The 19,113-nt window shown below is 44.1% G+C and overlaps 2 protein-coding genes across 11 annotated transcripts in view; one reads left to right on the forward strand and one right to left on the reverse strand.

The window, feature by feature from the left end:
* LOC118392472 (sec1 family domain-containing protein 2) overlaps positions 1-6,125 on the reverse strand; it is a 198,320-nt gene extending 192,195 nt beyond the window's left edge. Inside the window, exons 1-2 of the mRNA XM_035784486.2 lie at positions 5,300-6,125; positions 4,885-5,053 (exon numbers count right to left, since the gene is read on the reverse strand). Coding sequence (XP_035640379.1) covers positions 4,885-5,053; positions 5,300-6,113 — 983 coding nt within the window. The 5' untranslated portion in view covers positions 6,114-6,125. The remainder of the gene's footprint in view (positions 1-4,884; positions 5,054-5,299) is intronic.
* A 563-nt stretch (positions 6,126-6,688) lies between these two features.
* LOC118392478 (pre-mRNA 3'-end-processing factor FIP1-like) overlaps positions 6,689-19,113 on the forward strand; it is a 51,066-nt gene continuing 38,641 nt past the window's right edge. For 7 of the 10 annotated variants that reach the window (XM_052460047.1, XM_052460057.1, XM_052460054.1 and 4 more), the window contains exons 1-7: positions 6,689-7,038; positions 9,125-9,222; positions 9,641-9,702; positions 11,043-11,087; positions 11,510-11,620; positions 13,196-13,323; positions 13,465-13,541. In XM_052460047.1, the coding sequence (XP_052316007.1) occupies positions 6,847-7,038; positions 9,125-9,222; positions 9,641-9,702; positions 11,043-11,087; positions 11,510-11,620; positions 13,196-13,323; positions 13,465-13,541 (713 nt within the window). In that variant the 5' untranslated portion in view covers positions 6,689-6,846. Of the gene's footprint in view, positions 8,930-9,124; positions 9,223-9,640; positions 9,703-11,042; positions 11,088-11,509; positions 11,621-13,195; positions 13,324-13,464; positions 13,542-19,113 lie in introns of all 10 variants that reach the window. The other 3 variants (XM_052460065.1, XM_052460080.1, XM_052460061.1) reach the window with 3 other exon arrangements.

Here is a 19,113-nt window from a genome sequence, read left to right on the forward strand (position 1 = left end):
AGACAGCTGATTGTCCTCGCAGTGGCAGACCACGTGTAACAACACCTGCACAAGATCGGTACATCCAAACATCACACCTGCGGGACAGGTACAGGATGGCAACAACAACTGCCCGAGTTACACCAGGAACGCACAATCCCTCCATCAGTGCTCAGACTGTCCGCAATAGGCTGAGAGAGGATGGACTGAGGGCTTGTCAGCCTGATGTAAGGCTGACAAGACACAACCGGCAACAACGTCGCCTATGGGCACAAACCCACCGTCGCTAGACCAGACAGGACTGGTAAAAAGTCCTCTTCACTGACGATTAGCGGTTTTGTCTCAGCAGGGATGATGGTTGGATTTGCGTTTATCGTTGAAGGAATGAGTGTTACACTGAGGCCTGTACTCTGGAGCTGGATCGATTTGGAGGTGGAGAGTCCGTCATGGTCTGGGGGCGGTGTGTCACAGCATCATCGGACTGAGCTTGCTGTCATTGCACGCAATCTCAAAACTGTGTGTTACAGGGAAGACATCCTCCTCCCTTCTGTGGTACCCTTCCTGCAGACTCATCCCGACATGACCCTCCAGCATGACAATGCCACCAGCCATACTGCTCGTTCTGTGCATGACTTCCTGCAAGAAAGGAATGTCAGTGTTCTGCCATGGTCAGTGAAGAGCCCGGAACTCAATCCCATTGAGCACGTCTGGGACCTGTTGGATCGGAGGGTGAGGGCTAGGGCCATTCCCCCCAGAAATGTCCGGTAACTTGTAGGTGCGGTGGTGGAAGAGTGGGGTAATATCTAACAGCAAGAACGGGCAAATCTGGTACAGTCCATGAGGAGGAGATGGACTGAAGTACTTAATGCAGCTGGTGGCCACACCAGATACTGACTGATACTTTTGATTTTGACCCCCCCTTTGTTCAGGGACACATTATTCCATTTCTGTTGGTCACATGTCTGTGGAACTTGTTCAGTTTATGTCTCAGTTGTTGAATCTTGTTATGTTCATACAAATATTTACACATTTTGAAAATAAACGCATTTGACAGTGAGAGGACGTTTCTTTTTTTGCTGAGTTCATATTTTTCATAGCTGTCCATTTACCACCACAGACTGGCACTAACCTGCCTAAATGATTACCGCCCCGTAGCACTCACGTCGGTAGCCATGAAGTGCTGTGAAAGGCTTGTCATGGCTCATATCAACAGCATCCTCCCAGATACCCTAGACCCACTCCAATTCACAAACCACCCCAACAGATCACGCAATCTCAATCGCACTCCACACTGCCCTTTCCCATCTGGACAAAAGGAACACCTATGTGAGATTGCTGTTCATTGACTACAGCTCAGCGTTCAACACTATAGAGCCCATGAAGCTCATCACTAAGCTAAGGACCCTGGGACTAAACACCTCCCTCTGCACCTAAATCCTGGACTTCCGGATGGGCCAACCCCAGGTGGTGAGGGATGGGCATCAACACATCTTCCACGCTGATCCTCAACACAACGTGGTCCTTCTGTGGCTCAGTTGGTAGAGCATGGCGCTTGTAACGCCAGGGTAGTGGGTTCGATTCCCGGGACCACCCATACGTAGAATGTATGCACACATGACTGTAAGTCGCTTTGGATAAAAGCGTCAGCTAAATGGCATATATTATTTATTATTATATTAACACTGGGGCCCCTCAGGGGTGTGTACTTAATCCCCTCCTGTACTCCATGTTCACCCACGACTGCATGGCCAAATACGACTCCAACACCATCATTAGGTTCTGAGGACACAACAGTAGTAGGCCTGATCACCGACAAAGATGAGCTCAATGTGAGCAAGATAAAGGAGCTGATCGTGGACTACAGGAAAAACACGGGCCGAACATGCCACCATTGACATCGACAGGGCTGTAGTGGAGAGGGTCGAGAGTTTCAAGTTCCTTGGTGTCCACATCGCCAACAAACTATCATGGTCCAAATACACCAAGACAGTTGTGAAGAGGGCATGAGGAAACCTTTCCCCATCAGGAGACTGAAAAGATTTGACATGTGTCCCCAGAACCTCAAAAAGTGCTACAGCTGCACCATCGAGAACATCCTGACCAGTTGCATCACCGCCTGGGTATGGCAACTGCTCGGCATCTGACCGTAAAGCGCTACAGAGTGTAGTGCGTACGGCCCAGTACGTCACTGGGGCCGAGCTTCCTGCCATCCAGAACCTATATAATAGGCGATGTCAGAGGAAAACACATAAAATTGTCACCCAGGAGTTTCCTTATTGTATGCTACTACTTTTACCACTTTTAGTCTTGAAATCTTCAGTTGTTTACTAAACTACTCATTCTGTTTAGCACATGGCCTCACATGTGAATCCTTAAAGAGATGTGTGGGGATAAAGCTTAAGAGGGTGTAGACAAAGTAAAGGTCTCCAGTAGGTGTATCAAAAACATTCATGGGACATTTTCTCAAAAGTGGGGTTTCAAGTTAATCAACTTTCAAAGCAGAAATACTTTCTGATTATTCCTCAAATGCAGTGTATGATATACAATTTTGTAGCTCTGAGTCTCTACTTTTATACAATGTAAAAAAACACTATTTAAAATGTTGCTACATAAGACGAGGCGGTCAGACACAAATATCAATGCTGACTGGGAGGGATTTCATAATACAGCCAATCATACTGTGTAGCCTGGCTGGGCCCCATAACCAGCCAAGCATAACAATTCATACTGTACCTGTATCATATGAACATGGCTACACAGCCAATCTATACAGACTTGATCCCAAGCCTTCCATCAATAAATCAAAACATGTGCATAAAGCCATTAGCCTAGTGGAACCAGCCTGATGCTGCATTAACCATTCTATTTGTTCTTCATAATTGTTCTTATTTCTCGTGTGTTTTTTCTACTGATTATTGCATTGTTGGTTTTTGAGTTTGAAAAGCCTTTCTTGCACCGTACTTGTGACATTAAAAACTTTAAACTATCTATCCGGTATAGACAAACACATTACAACTTTAGACCAAAAGATTGTAATTTCACTCCACAGTGAACAAATGTTCTTTGAGAGTGTAAAATGGGCCAGGAGCTCCAGGTGCTTTAACCTTAGTGTGTCTGGGCTACGCCTCAATCTCCTAAACAGATGTGATAAGATTCAACTGGCCCATCTGCTCTGAGATAGGGAAGGCAATAACGCTCCTGCTGGCACACATCACACACTCAGCCTCTACAGACACCACGGCCCCTGACTGCGAGATCATCCTATTACTGCTATCTCCACTTGTGTGTGTGTGTGTGTGTGTGTGTGTGTGTGTGTGTGTGTGTGTGTGTGTGTGTGTGTGTGTGAGAGCGAGAGATAGCTGATCCCATCCTTCCCGACTGCTCTCTGCGATAACACATTTGGCTCGGAGTCGCTCTCTGATGAAAGTCTGAATGCTGATGCTAAAAACTGATAGCGAGGAAGAGGATACTATCTAATACAGCCTAACACCCCCAAAGGTCTGCTTCCCAATCCAGGTCAACAAACTGCAGCTTTGTCCCTCACCTCAATCCCCCTTTTTGGATGTTAGAAAATATGGCTAGTCTGAAGTAGGCTGCATTTGCAAGAGTTTCTGTAGAGACACCAGAAACTCCAAATGATCAACACATTCTGGGATTTGCTAATCAGGACATAGTAAATTGAGTTCACCCACATGGTGAGAGATCTGTGGGAATGTGCAGGTGCTTGGTGTAGCCTAAATGCTCCAGATGAAGACTTCTGTCTGGGGGTCAGTGGGGCCTGCTCTACCCCCGATGTGCTCAAATTAAACGCTACAGTACCCTCTGTGTCTGAGCTGCTCTTACCCAGCAGAACCAGCAGAACCGTTCCATTAGAACTAAACCTCCCACCTTGCTCAAACAGGGCCTGCTCCATTCCAGATCAACCACCCACTGGGTATGAGCGGGTGACCATTCAGGCAGACAAGAGGTCGAAAATACTGTAAAGCAGAGCTGGCCAACCGTTTTCATAGCCAATGAAAGTATTTTCCTCCTGCAACCACATGAAGAGGCAGAGGAAGAGTGGAACACATGATGTTAGAACTAATCCCTGCCATGTACAACAGCCTCACCATAAGAGGCCAACACGTGCACACCCAATGGCCAGACTGGAGGCAAGCTCCACTGAACATCTTACTTAATACAAGTCATGTGTTCCCCCATAAACGTAAGAGGTAGGAAGGGTGAAAGAGCGAGAGAATGACAGAGATTCAGAGAAAAACAATTGAGAGCAAGAGACAGAGAGAGTGGGTGAGAGAGGGAGAGAGAAGAGAAAGTCAGCACAACACACAAACCTGTTTACCCCCTGTGGGCCAAGATAAATTAACCTAAATATATTATTTACCCTTATTTTACCAGGTAAATTGACTGAGAATATATTCTATTTTACAGCAACATTAAAAACCTTGTTATAAAGTAGATATGATATATTAGAGCCTTGGATAGATAAACACACATTATAGCAGAACTAGAATCAGATTAACCCGCAACTCTGACCAAAGGAAATTACATGGGCAGAAAGGCCAGCAAATCAAGCAAACTTTTGCTTAAATTACGAGAAAACAAGAACAGAGGTGACCTAGGTCAGATAAACTTACAAAACCCATTCTCTAGTCTCCGCCTTTCCTATATCCCCTGTGCCTACGTGAAATATAATTATAGGCCCAGCCAAGCTGCAACCCTCTTTCAAATCCTAAACCTAACAATATCTCGCTCCATCCATATTTAAATCCCAGATAGATTCTCAAAAAAGTATTTCCAGGGTCTATAAAAGTGAACTATCATATAGTATATGAATCATGTGAAATTGGACTTTTCAACAGTAGTATAATATTTTTGCTATAACGGCTACAGCACAGAGGTACTCACTGGGTCTGTACGAGGCAGCCTGGAGCCAGGGTAGGCTGTGAGTCAGGGGTGCGCTGCAGGTTAGTGAGCTCCAGCATGTCCACCTGCACATCAGTGGTGTGTCCTGGCAAAGGCTGCAGCACAGTCAATATCTTCTCCACCAGGCTGTCACCATGGTGACCAGCAGCCCCTGAGGACAAAGACAAACAGAGAGAGATTTAAACCAAAAACAAGCTCCATGTAAACATGAATTAATTCTGTGTGTAAGGGGAATAGAATATGGAATAAGGAAGTATGGTAATCAAATGCCCTTTCTGTTAGGCAGGGAGGTGCAGCAATTAAATAATTCTGACATGTGGAAAGTGTGAATGTTGCACTCAGGGCTGCAGCTTGGCATGTTTATGGATATCAGTAGTTGTACAAGACTGTTGTGCACCTGTTAGATCCAGTGTCCTGTCGATGAAGACGATGGATGCTTTATTGGGGGCTGTCTTTCTGCGGTTTTTGGCTTGAGGATGATTGGCAAGTTCCCCAGCGATGAGACGGCTCATTGGACCCAAGGCAAAGCTCTCCTCCCGGGTGCTGGTGGACTCAAACATGGAATTAACCGCAGAGGCTAGAGATTTAATTTCAATCTGCAGCTCTGGAGTAAGAGAGTGCAAGTCAACATCAGTCAAGCTTCCGAACCTCTTCTTCTCTGGGCGCTTCATATTGATCGCCTCGAGGTCCCGTGGCAGCAGTGGGAACAGGTGCGCGAAGGTGGGCGCGAGAAAGAGCTGTGGTGACACCGGAGCAAAGACCACGGGCGCATGCATGACTTCAGCGGTATAATTCATATCTCCCATCCATTCGCACAGTTTATCTTCAAACTGCTCGAACACAGGGTTCCCCTCTAATACAGCAGTGACATTGTTAGCGAGGAGGTGTATGGAGTGGGCTACGGTGGTGAAGACGACACAGTACTGAAAATGACTGAGGCCAACTATGTCTTGTATAATGTCCGCTGTTCTTCCTTTGAGCAAAGTGCTCACCACAAACACTGCCTTTGGTTCGTTTTCACCACCGGCTTCGAAGCTCGAAAACTGTTTTAAATTACGAGCACCAGACTCAAATACACTGGTAGCTCCACCGTTCCAGTGAAGACTCTCAGCACACTTGTCGTCCATAAAAACCACCGCTTTCTTTACCTTTGACAACACTCTGTCCCACATCTGACCGGGGAAACACGTAAAGACCTCAGTTGGTAACATCGTGGAGATGCTACTGTCGTTTAGACCGACCGAAAAGTACAAGATTTCTATAAAATTGTCAGGCAAACGCCATTCCAAAACAACACCAACACATGCGTCTCTTAATGGTGACGTGGCATACCACGTCGCGACAGATATACGTAACCATACATATGCTGCACCTGTTTCATTTGGGAATGTTCTGAATTTTCTGTTAATTAAAAACAGAAATTAGGCTGCATTGAGTTTCCTCATATAGCAATATACTAGCCACACTACACAAAAATACATGTCTTGAGTACATATAGAAAAACATACAAAATAGATATGCTTAGCATGAAGCTCAGAAACAAAATTGCAAGTTTGTTTGACTCTAATGGGAATATTTTTTGAGAAATTGATACACTGAAGCGAAAATATAGAATTTCAAGACATACTGACCAATAGGAAACTGCAGTTTCTTCCAACGAGGATTTACTTCCGTGAAAAGTGGACTGTCGCTATGGAAACGTGTGTGTGTGTGTGTGTGTGTGTGTGTGTGTGTGTGTGTGTGTGTGTGTGTGTGTGTGTGTGTGTGTGTGTGTGTGTGTGTGTGTGTGTGTGTGTGTGTGTGTGTGTGTGTGTGTGTGTGTGTGTGTGTGTGTGTGTGTAATAGAGTAAACTGTCACTATTTTTGACTGATAAGGTGACACGCGGTCCTTTCCGTAATTGTGTTAATTTCACCGTTGTAACTAACAGTTTGAAACTTGAAAATATGTGCTGTGAAAACCTCGAGTTTGGCGAAATAACTGGTATTTCATTGCGATTTATTTTATTTGCTGGAGTAACTGTCAAGTTGTGTGATTCAGAAGAAGTGACTGAATTTGGAGAGACATGTCCGCAGAAGAAAATGACAAAGCTTCTGATGCAAGCAGGGGCTATGAAGAGGAATAATTGTTATATGGAGGTGGTCAAAACAGATACGACACTATTTAGCTCTCAAATAGTTACATTTTTATAGGGCTAAGTTACCATTCTGTGTCTGGCAAATGATGAGCTGTCAAATTTCTGTTAGCTTGCAAGCTAACCACAACACCAGAAACAGCACGTGCGACAGCGTACCACGTTGACAGTGCGACACTTTGGGTTGTTTTCTCTTGCTGCTTATTTCCTGTAACTTTTTTGGGGTAGGGAGTGAATATGAGAACAATGTCCAGTGACTATTAGATAAAATTGCAAGCACAAAGAACAATTGAGTTCTGGCATTTAGATATTTTGAGACCACTTTGATATTGTCTGTTTTGATTTTGAGTGTATGTTGTAAACATGTTGATACTGGCTCTTCTCTGTGATTGAGGAGAAGGCAGAGGAAGAGGCATCTAATGGTGACAGGTAAAACACCCACTGTTAAACTTCTGTTTGTACATAGCAGACAGTCACCTATTCCATCCTCAATTCATCAATTCCCACTGGGCACAGACATCAATTCAAGTCTATTCGAGGTTGGTTCAAGAACAATGTTAATTCATCCAGTTTGTGTCCAGTGGGTTACCTAGATCTCAAATACACACTTAGCGTACTAGAAAATCAGACGTGGATACTACTAGACTACACTGTCAAATTTTTCCTTTTGTAAAAGACTTACATTCATAATTGTGGTACACAAATATTTTGAGCGATTTCAAGGCTCTGCATAGTCAATTCGAAATCTGCAGTGGCCGTAAGGCATTCGTCCTCTTCAGAAGTCAGTCAGCGCATTCATACTTCTTGCGCTTCGTAGAGCAGAGTTTTTGTCTGTTTATTTTTATTTACACAACCTTTACGGAGTCCTCGCATTGTTACACAATTTGGGAGACGCGCGGCGATGCTCGATTTGGCCTGCTGAGGCTCTGCAATTGCGTCACGCCCTCCGTATTTCTGAAGCAAGCATAAATTGTCTTTTACACAAATTACACCTTTTTAGTTGTCTACGTGAATAATATAGTCATCACAACTCTATTTTATGTTTTTTTGAGATTCACAACAGATATGCACAGTATTCACTCTGAGTCAGACAGTACCGATTCTACAAATATTTGCCATTATACCCTACCTGTTTTATGATCTCCAGCTTCATCTCCCCTATTTGCATTAAATGATTCTTGCATTCAGACCATTTTGACCATGAGTGATCACTTACGACAGTAAGCAGTGAACTGATTCAGAATGAGATGGGCTGGTGGCTTCATTCCCCATTAGGACCAATTGTGCTTTATTAATGAAGCCTTTAGATATAATGTACTTTTCACTGCTCAATAATGACTAAGCAATATTGTTATCTCTGGGTTGTGTGTGCGTCTGACGCCACTCTGCTACGCCTGAAATGTGCAGCCAGTCAAGTGGAACATTAAGAACTATTTGGATGCTCGTTAAATCCTTGGCCCGACTGGCGCTGTTTGTTTGTGAGCGTGGGAAAGTGGATCTAAGGCTCCATTAGATAGGGGCTATGATGGTCGCTGTGTTCGGCTTTGTTAAAACGTATTGCCTCATAGTAAACGCAGCGTTTTCAGAATCAAACAGTCTCTCTTTGAGCTGCTCAACCATTACATTTACATTAGGGATTCTTCAAGCAATAGGCTGTCATTTTACTTTTACTTTACTTTACTTTACTACAAGGAAATGTACAGTATGCAGTCTGCAGACAAGTTAAGTAATATCCCTCTATGCAAATCTCGTAACATTCCCCTGTACTCTATTCTTCAAATGTTACAAAAGTCTCGATCTAAACTGACTGTGTTTTTCTAGTGATGTTATCTTTTTTTCACAATGCAAAGCCCAAGCCGACTGCTGAGGTCCATGAGAATGAAGTAGTGAAGCAGGTACTGCTCAGGGTTATGGAGGAGTCAACCTGGGATAAACAACACTCTTCTGTTTTGATGGAAACCCACCATGGATTCCCTCAGAACCCTTCTTGCTACTTGGCATATTCCTCACTAACTGTGTGTGTGATGCATGTAATGCTTTTATGAATGTATGTTGTCTCCATCTTTGTCTTTGTGTTTCTGTAATGCCAGGATACAGGTCAGGAAGACCAAGAAAGTGACAGCGACAATGAGGATGATGATGATGATGACATGTGTGTAACCATTGGAGCCCCGTCTCGGCCGTTCAGGTGAGAGTCTAGACAACAGCAATGTGTTAAATACAGCAGTGTGTTACTGTCCTGCAATCTGGATTAGTTTTGAAGATCCAATTTGAGTTGAAAAGAACATTACATATCAGACCCTGTACACTGTTAGATGGAAAAACCATTTGAAGAGAGCTTTTTTTCACCTGACTGTCAGCGCGACGGACGTCAGTTGCAGTTGCCCCTCCTTTCTCAGATAATTTTATGAGTCATGATTATGGTTCCATGTTACAGTATGCATATTTGGCAGCATGCCTTATTCTCCTCACCCCATGTCACTTTCAGGGTTCTTCAAAGCACATTGCCCAGAGTCATGGAGGCAGCATGTCTCTCAGTGTGTGTCCCCTTGGTGGTGATGATGATAACGGTGTATGTTTTTCTTTTTCTTTCTTTCATTGTGTAGTGCCTTTGGATCCACGCCTGTTAATCTCATCATTAAGGTTGCAGGGAGAACACATGCATCAGGTAAACACTCCTCACCTAGGCCACATACAGTGGGGCAAAAAAGTATTTAGTCAGCCACCAATTGTGCAAGTTCTCCCACTTAAAAAGATAAGATAGTCCTGTAATTTTCATCATAGGTACACTTCAACTATGACAGACAAAATGAGTTTTAAAAAATCCAGAAAACCACATTGTAGTGTTTTTAATGAATGTATTTGCAAATTATGGTGGAAAATAAGTATTTGGTCAATAACAAAAGTTTATCTCAATACTTTGTTATATACCCTTTGTTGGCAATGACAGAGGTCAAACGTTTTCACAAGATTTTCACACACTGTTGCTGGTATTTTGGCCCATTCCTCCATGCAGATCTCCTCTAGAGCAGTGATGTTTTGGGGCTGTTGATGTGCAACACAGACTTTCAACTCCCTCCAAAGATTTTCTATGGGGTTGTGATCTGGATACTCGCTAGGCCACTCCAGGACCTTGAAATGCTTCTTACGAAGGCACTCCTTCGTTGCCTGGGCGTTGTGTTTGGGATCATTGTCATGCTGAAAGACCCAGCCACGTTTCATCTTCAATGCCCTTGCTGATGGATGGAGGTTTTCACTCAAAATCTCACGATACATGGCCCCATTCATTCTTTCCTTTACACGGATCAGTCGTCCTGGTCCCTTTGCAGAAAAACAGCCCCAAAGCATGTTTCCACCCCCATGCTTCACAGTAGGTATGGTGTTCTTTGGATGCAACTCAGCATTCTTTGTCCTCCAAACACGACGAGTTGAGTTTTTACCAAAAAAGTTATATTTTGTTTTCATCTAACCATATGACATTCTCCCAATCATCTTCTGGATCATCCAAATGCTCTCTAGCAAACTTCAGACGGGCCTGGACATGTACTGGCTTAAGCAGGGGGACACGTCTGGCACTGCAGGATTTGAGTCCCTGGCGGCGTAGTGTGTTACTGATGGTAGGCTTTGTTACTTTGGTCCCAACTCTCTGCAGGTCATTCACTAGGTCCCCCCGTGTGGTTCTGGGATTTTTGCTCACCGTTCTTGTGATCATTTTGACCCCACGGGGTGAGATCTTGCGTGGAGCCCCAGATCGAGGGAGATTATCAGTGGTCTTGTATGTCTTCCATTTCCTAATAATTTCTCCCACAGTTGATTTCTTCAAACCAAGCTGCTTACCTATTGCAGATTCAGTCTTCCCAGCCTGGTGCAGGTCTACAATTTTGTTTCTGGTGTCCTTTGACAGCTCTTTGGTCTTGGCCATAGTGGAGTTTGGAGTGTGACTGTTTGAGGTTGTGGTCAGGTGTCTTTTATATTGATAACAAGTTCAAACAGGTGTCATTAATACAGGTAACAAGTGGAAGACAAAGGAGCCTCTTAAAGAAGAAGTTACAGGTCTGTGAGAGCCAGAAATCTTGCTTGTTTGTAGGTGACCAAATACTTATTTTCCACCATAATTTGCAAATAAATTCATTAAAAATCCTACAATGTGATTTTCTCAATATTTTTTCCTCATTTCGTCTGTCATAGATGAAGTGTACCTATGATGCAAATTACAGGCCTCTCTCATCTTTTTAAGTGGGAGAACTTGCACAATTGGTGGCTGACTAAATACTTTTTTGCCCCACTGTAGGTCATGTATGTGTCAGTGCATGCTTGTTCCGCGTTCACCTGCTTGTCGGAAATGTCAGAGTTTCCTAATTCCGACTAGCACGTGAATGCCGCATTATTTACCCATCCAGACCCTCATTAATTGTAGTGGCAAGAGTGTGAAGTGAATGTGTCACTGACTGTGTGTCCTGTCATCTCTGGTGCAGTTTGCCCCAAAGCCAAAGGAGTGGACGTGGATGCACAGGGTAGTGTTAACGGAATCCCTGTGTTGGAGGTCGACGTGGAGTCTTTTGAGGAAAAGCCATGGAGAAAGCATGGTAAGTGGTGTGTGTGTTGGTTGGTGTGAAGCTGGGTTTCCGCCTGTAATAGCTGGCTTTTGGCCGATTTAAAAATAAATTAAACAAAAATATAATAATAATAGAAAAACCAATAAATAAAATTGATGCTGGTCAATTGTGCCCCCCCTTCCAAAAATGTTTTATTTTGAAATAATGCTTTTGGCTGGTCATGCTTATCGGTCTCTAGGATAATTAGCATAATTGAGTGGAATTAAATTGCTGTGTGTATATTCATTATGCATCTTATTTATCACACACACACACACAGCCCTTAAGCGGAAAATCTGTCAGACAGCGCGAGAGCTGAGAGTTTCTGCTACAGCTCCTCAAACAGCTAAGTCGTTGCTGCTGGAGTGAAACATGCTTTTATAATCCCAGTCATTGCTCAACATTTCTAAATGCAATCGTGTGTTAAATGTTTTGATGGCCACGATTAAAATTCACTTTTTTTTCTCCTGGTAATTGAAGCGCGCTTCCCATTTGCCATTCAAATGCATAGGCAACAGAAGGCAGGATTCATTAGCACGTTAGCACATCACACATCACTTTGTAATTACCTGGAGGCAGTATGCATTTTGAAAACATACTTAATTGTTTGAAACCTGAACGTTTTACTACACATTATGAGGCGTGTCTTACCCTGCTTCAAAGTAGCCTAGCAAAAAGCAGACCATATCTGTGGAGGCAATTATTTAATAAAGATTTCCATATGCCATTGAAACCAGAAGACTAGTTCTCTCATGTTCTACTGGTTTTCTTTCATTGTCCAGTAGCCAAAGCACAATTCTATTCATATTAGCAACCCATGCTAGTTGTTACATCTTTATATCTCCCCTCTTTCTAAATTTCTAACGGATATTTTCATCTCTGAAACCGCTTGCATCTGCGGTGTGCTTTTGACAAAGTTGTTTTCCTGCTAATTGCATTATGGAACAAACATTTGTGCAGAGCCTACTGCCTTGTGTGCATTGTTGCGCTCATATTGTGAAGAAATAGTTTATCAACATTTTAAGCTAAATGTTCTGATCTGTTGCATCAAACTCATTGATTTTCAAAGGTTTTTTTGGAGCCTAGGCCCACTGGTTGTATGAATTTGGGATCTATCATCCTACAACTAGCCCAGAGTCTGTTCGGAAAAGGCCATTTCTTTCTCGACAGTCTGACCAATCGAATCAGTACACTTTTCTACTATGGCTGAGAAAGTAAATGTGGACTGTTATTCCAACATCTTCAAAGTGCACATCAGAATTCAGTAAGAATGACACATGTTGTTGCATCCTTGACTTGCATGTCCTGTTAAGATGAATTACCATAATCTAAATGTGATTTCTGTCATTCTGAGCAATGTGGGTTGACGCCCAATGCATATGGTTCCGATACATTTCTCAAATATCCAGTAAATTAAAATGCTGTCGGACAAATGTCCAGGGTCACATCGGAAACCCTGGAGTGAGATTATGTATGTGCGTGTTCTGTTGCAGGTGTAAACTCAGGCCTGGCTGATGAATGGTCTGTGATACGGTCTGTTCAGCTTTTGGTTGTGTTTGTGTTTAGACTCGCACTTCTTGGACTACTTTAACTATGGCTTTAACGAGGACTCCTGGAAAGCCTACTGTGAGAACCAGAGGAGACTACGCATGGGGTATAAGGTCATGAACCACGCTTCAGCCACTAAACTCATGGTAAAACATGTCATTATTTCTGGACCTGGATACAAGATTATGCATTATCACAATATAAGTACAATAATTGTTCCCATTAAATAAACATTCTCATGCTTTGACGTTGCTGACGCTGTGTGAGTGAGTTGTTCTTCCTCTTAGATCCAGGAATGGGACCTTCCCTGCTTTAGATCTGACTACTCCACCCCCAGCAACCACTACAAATCAGCCTTGTCCAGGTAGGTACCTTGATTTGTCCCCCTCTCCCCCACTGTATGTATCACAGCAGCTGTGGCATGAATAACCATACTACACATGTCTGTGGTAACCACTACCTGCCGGTCATCACTGCCTCACTTCACTGGTCACTGCCACCTGGAACCCATCAGGGTTTTCAATGGGTCAAGTTTGTATTGGTCAGTGGTACCTGTGTCTGAGGTAATGTTCTTACCGAACACATTACACCTGGAAATGTTTTGAAGGGATAATTCATGGAAGGTATGTTAAGTCACTTAACTATTAAATGGCTAGAAATAAAGGTAGAGGTGCTGCGAGCGTTGCTTAGTTAAACTGCTCTGTTCCCTCTAATGAAGTCCTCATGTGCACCACCTTCCGTCACGTTCCCGTTAACGGCCACCTGCGAAGGGAAGTTTTTAGCATTGGGGCAGGCAGAGCCCTGCGGGGAGCTGTTTTTAGTGTGTGAAGACTGGGGCCCTGGAGTTTTACTGCTCAATTACATGGGCCAATCATTTACGGGCTTGAGCCCGTAGCAGCAGACGTTAGCAGACTGTGTTCGTAAACACTCCTGTCCTCTCAGCCCCATGGACTCATTCTGGTTCTACTCAGGCACCAGGTGCTCTGCACCTCATAAGGAAGAGTGATGGACTATCACAAACACACACTCCTCCACCCCTCCACTCCTTCTTGCTTTCCCTCTGGCTCTGTCCTTCTCCTCTCCTACTTTCTTGCTCGCTCCCTCCAATCCTGTCTCTTGTGAGTTTAGCAGGGCTCATGTCAGGGTGGTCCAGACTACAGACTGAGGGAGATAAGGGTGATTAACACAGGCCACTTAAGTAAAGGTCCGTCTCTATATGATACCCCCCTCCCTCAGCAAGGTTCCCCTCAGGGGAGGGGATGTGAGTCTGAGCGTTACTCAGCGGTCACGCTTCTCCCTTCCTCAGTGACACGACCGACAGAAGTTAAGCAGAAAGTCCAAGCATGACAAACACAAATACACACAGCATTGTGCAGCGGATGAAATGTTAAATAAGGCCTCCCTACACTACAGACCCTCTCGCTCCCTCTATTGAGCTGTGAGAACGAACGCTGGTGGCTCCGGAAGGGTGAAAGTTCAAACATAGATGGTTTAGTATGAAGATGTGTAGAAACTGCTTCTCCAATAGAAATCCCAGATCATGCTTGTAGTCGATGTCATGGCGATGTTCGGCTAGCTAAGCTAATGCGCAGAAACACGTCATTGGTTCTAACGGTGGTCTCACGCCGAACTGCGTGTGTACAGGCTGTCAAATCAAAAGCACTCCTTTTATTATAAAGTTGTTTTTCACAAGGTTGGAGTAATAACATGTTCAGCTACTTAAGACATTGGCTTAAGTCTATGTTGTGCCATTAAATTTAGAGAAAATGAACAACTAAGGAATAATTTTTCACTTCTCTCATTGACCTCTCAAAACCTCTGCTTTGCAAGCATTCCCTGAAGTCTTGCATTGTTGGGCCACTGGGTTTGGAAACTTTGTGGTGCAAACTTGATGCTTGTTTGGAGGAGCATATATTGTGTTGTATTGCATTCTCTTCACATTTCCTCAAATCAAATCTAATTTTATTCTTTTGGGGTGGCAGGGTAGCCTAGTGGTTAGAGCGTTGGACGAATAACCGAAAGGTTGCAAGTTCATATCCCCGAGCTGACAAGGTACAAATCTGTCGTTCTGCCCCTGAACAGGCAGTTAACCCACTGTTCCTAGGCCGTCATTGAAAATAAGAATTTGTTCTTAACTGACTTGCCTAGTTAAATAAAGGTCAAATAAAAAAATTAAAATTGGTTGCATACACATATTCAGCAGATGTTATTGTGGGTGTAGCAAAATGCTTGTGTTCCTAGCTCTAACAATGCAGTAATATATAACAATACACAACAATACACACAAATCTAAAAGTAATATAATGGAATTAAGAAATAACAAAGAATCCAATTCAGGAAAGTTGTTTTTCTGGTCGTAATGCTGGTGAGCTACCGACTCTGATATCCAAAAGTTCTTTCTGGCTGTTTGTAATAATTCAAAGAATGTTCTTGGCTAATAACGTGAGAAATAACACACACACACACACAAAAATACTGCAAAGATGTTTAGGAGCCTGACTGTGTCCAGCGTAAGGGAGGGTTAGTGTGGGCCTTTCTTCTCTGTCACTTTTTAAATCCATGTATCTTTGAGAAAGTAGATGAAGAAGTGACATGTGTATTGGCTTCTGGCTAAGCTGCTCTGTTTTATATTTATTTGATATTAGGGTGCTTTTAGAGGCCAGATGGAGTGACTTCTTGTTGATGCAGTCTTTATGCTTTTCCCTTATAATGTTTATTTCAGATTAAATCCTAGTTACCGAAAAGGGGTTAGTGTCCCATCTGTGTCTGGGGAGGGAGGGGGGGATTTGGGGAAATGTTAGCAGAGTGCAGTGAGAAGAAGACCCAGTTAAAGAAGGTAATGCGTTAATGAACCTGGAAGAGGGTGATGGGGGTCACAGGCATTAGATAATATACTGTATATACACTGAGTGTACAAAGCTTTAGCAACACCTTCCTAACATTGAAATGCACCCCCGTTTACCTTCGCAACAGCCTCAGTTCATTGGGGAATGGTCTCTACAAGGTGTCGAACGCGTTCCACAGGGATGCTGGCCCATGTTGACACCAATACTTCCCACAGTTGTGTCAAGTTGGCTGGTAGTGGATCTCTACTCCAAATAGCTTGTTCCATCTCATCCCCCAGATGCTAAATTGGATTGAGATCTGGTGACTGCGCAGGCCACTGCTGTAAGCTGAATTCACTGCCATGTTCGTGGAACCATTCCTGTACAATCCTAGCCTTGTGGCATGCGGCATTATCCTGCAGAAAAAATCGATTTGCAGATGGATACACTGCTGCCATGAAGGGATGCACCTGATTGGCAATGATGTTCAGATATTAATTCAAATGTTGCTCCACCTTTATCAAAGGGCCCAATGTGGGTCATGAAAACACACCCCCACCATCACACCACCACCACCAGCCTGCAATGTTGAAACGCGGCATGACGGATGCATGCTTAACGCACCAATAGGTCCACAGACGACGCAATCACACTGCACACTGCCCTAACCCATCTGGACTAGAGGAATACCTATGTAAGAATGCTGTTCGTCGATTACAGCTCAGCATTTAACACCATAGTACCCTTCAAACTCGTCATTAAGCTCAAGATGGTCTCGACCCCGCCCTGCGCAACTGGGTTCTGTATTTTCTGACGGGCCGCCCCCCCCCCACATCTCCACCCCGCTCTGATCCTCAACACTGGGGCCCCACAAGGGTGCGTTCTCAGCCCTCTCCTGTACTCCCTGTTCACCCATGACTGTGTGGCCATGCACGCCTCCAACTCAATCATCAAGTTTGAAGACAACACTACAGTGGTAGACTTGATTACCAACAACGACGAGACGACCTACTGGAGAAGGTGGATAGTTTTAATTTCCTCGGCATACACATCACGGACAATCTGAAATGGTTCACCCACACAGACAGCGTGGTGAAGAAGGCACAACAGCACCTCTTCAACCTCAGGAGGCTGAAGAAATTTGGCTTGTCACCAAAAACACTCACAAACCTTTACAGATGCACAATCGAGAGCATCCTGTTGGGCTGTATCACCGCCTGGTGTGGCAACTGCTCCACCCACAACCGTAAGGCTCTCCAGAGGGTAGTGAGATCTGCACAACGCATCACCGGGGGCAAACTACTTGCCCTCCAGGACACCTACACCACCCAATGTCACAGGAAGGCCAAAAAGATCATCAAGGACAACAACCACCTGAGCCACTGCCTGTTCAGGCGAGGTCAGTACTGGTGTATCAAAGCTGGGACCGAGAGGCTGAAAAACAGCTTCTATCTCAAGGCCATCAGACTGTTAAACAGCCATCACTAACATACTGACTCAAATCTCTAGCCACTTTAATAATAAAAAATTGGATGTAATAAATGCATCACTAGTTACTTTAAACAATGCCACTTTATGTAATTTTTACATAACCTACATTACTCATCTCATATGTGTATACTGTAGTTTCTACTTCCGGCGCTGACAGAGATGGCCGCCTCGCTTCGCGTTCCTAGGAAACTATGCATTTTTTTGTTTTTTTTACGTGTTATTTCTTACATTAGTACCCCAGGTCATCTTAGGTTTCATTACATACAGTCGAGAAGAACTACTGAATATAAGAGCAGCGTCAACTCACCATCAGTACGACCAAGAATATGACTTTCGCGAAGCGGATCCTGTGGTCTGCCTTTCACCCAGGACAACGGAATGGATCCCAAAAAACGACTTCGTAAAAGAGGGAAACGAAGCTGTCTTCTGGTCAGACTACGGAGACGGGCACATCGTGCACCACTCCCTAGTATACTTCTCGCCAATGTCCAGTCTCTTGACTGGGTTGATGAAATCCGAGCAAGGGTAGCATTCCAGAGGGACATCAGAGACTGTAACGTTCTTTGCTTCACGGAAACATGGCTCACTGGAGAGACGCTATTGGAGTCGGTGCAACCAGCTGGTTTCTCCACGCATCGCACCGACAGAAACAAACATCTTTCTGGTAAGAAGAGGGGCAGGGGCGTATGCCTTATGGCTAACGAGACGTGGTGTTGTCACAAAAACATACAGGAACTCAAGTCCTTCTGTTCACCTGATTTAGAATTCCTCACAATCAAATGTCGACCGCATTATCTACCAAGGGAATTCTCTTCGATTATAATCACAGCCGTATATATTCCCCCCCAAGCACACACATCGATGGCTCTGAACGAACTTTATTTGACTCTTTGCAAACTGGAATCCATACATCCTGAGGCTGCATTCATTGTAGCTGGGGATTTTAACAAGGCTAATCTGAAAACAAGACTCCCTAAATTGTATCAGCATATCGATTGCGCAACCAGGACTGGCAAAACCTTGGATCATTGCTATTCTAACTTCCGCGACGCATATAAGGCCCTCCCCCGCCCTCCTTTCGGAAAAGCTGACCACGACTCCATTTTGTTGCTCCCTGCCTACAGACAGAAACTAAAACAAGAAGCTCCCACGCTGAGGTCTGTCCAACGCTGGTCCGACCAATCTGATTCCACACTCCAAGACTGCTTCCATCACGTGGACTGGGATATGTTTCGTATTGCGTCAGACAACAACATTGACGAATACGCTGATTCGGTGTGCGAGTTCATTAGAACATGTGTCGAAGATGTCGTTCCCATAGCAACAATTAAAACATTCCCAAACCAGAAACTGGATTGATGGCAGCATTCGCGTGAAACTGAAAACGCGAACCACTGCTTTTAATCAGGCAATGGTGACCGGAAACATGACCGAATACAAACAGTGTAGCTATTCCCTCCACAAGGCAATCAAACAAGCTAAGCGTCAGTATAGAGACAAAGTAGAATCTCAATTCAACGGCTCAGACACAAGAGGTATGTGGCAGGGTCTACAGTCAATCACGGATTACAAAAAGAAAACCAGCCCCGTCACAGACCAGGATGTCTTGCTCCCAGGCAG

Source organism: Oncorhynchus keta, chromosome 1 (assembly GCF_023373465.1).
Source record: "Oncorhynchus keta strain PuntledgeMale-10-30-2019 chromosome 1, Oket_V2, whole genome shotgun sequence".
In the NCBI taxonomy this organism is placed as follows: Eukaryota; Metazoa; Chordata; class Actinopteri; order Salmoniformes; family Salmonidae; genus Oncorhynchus; species Oncorhynchus keta.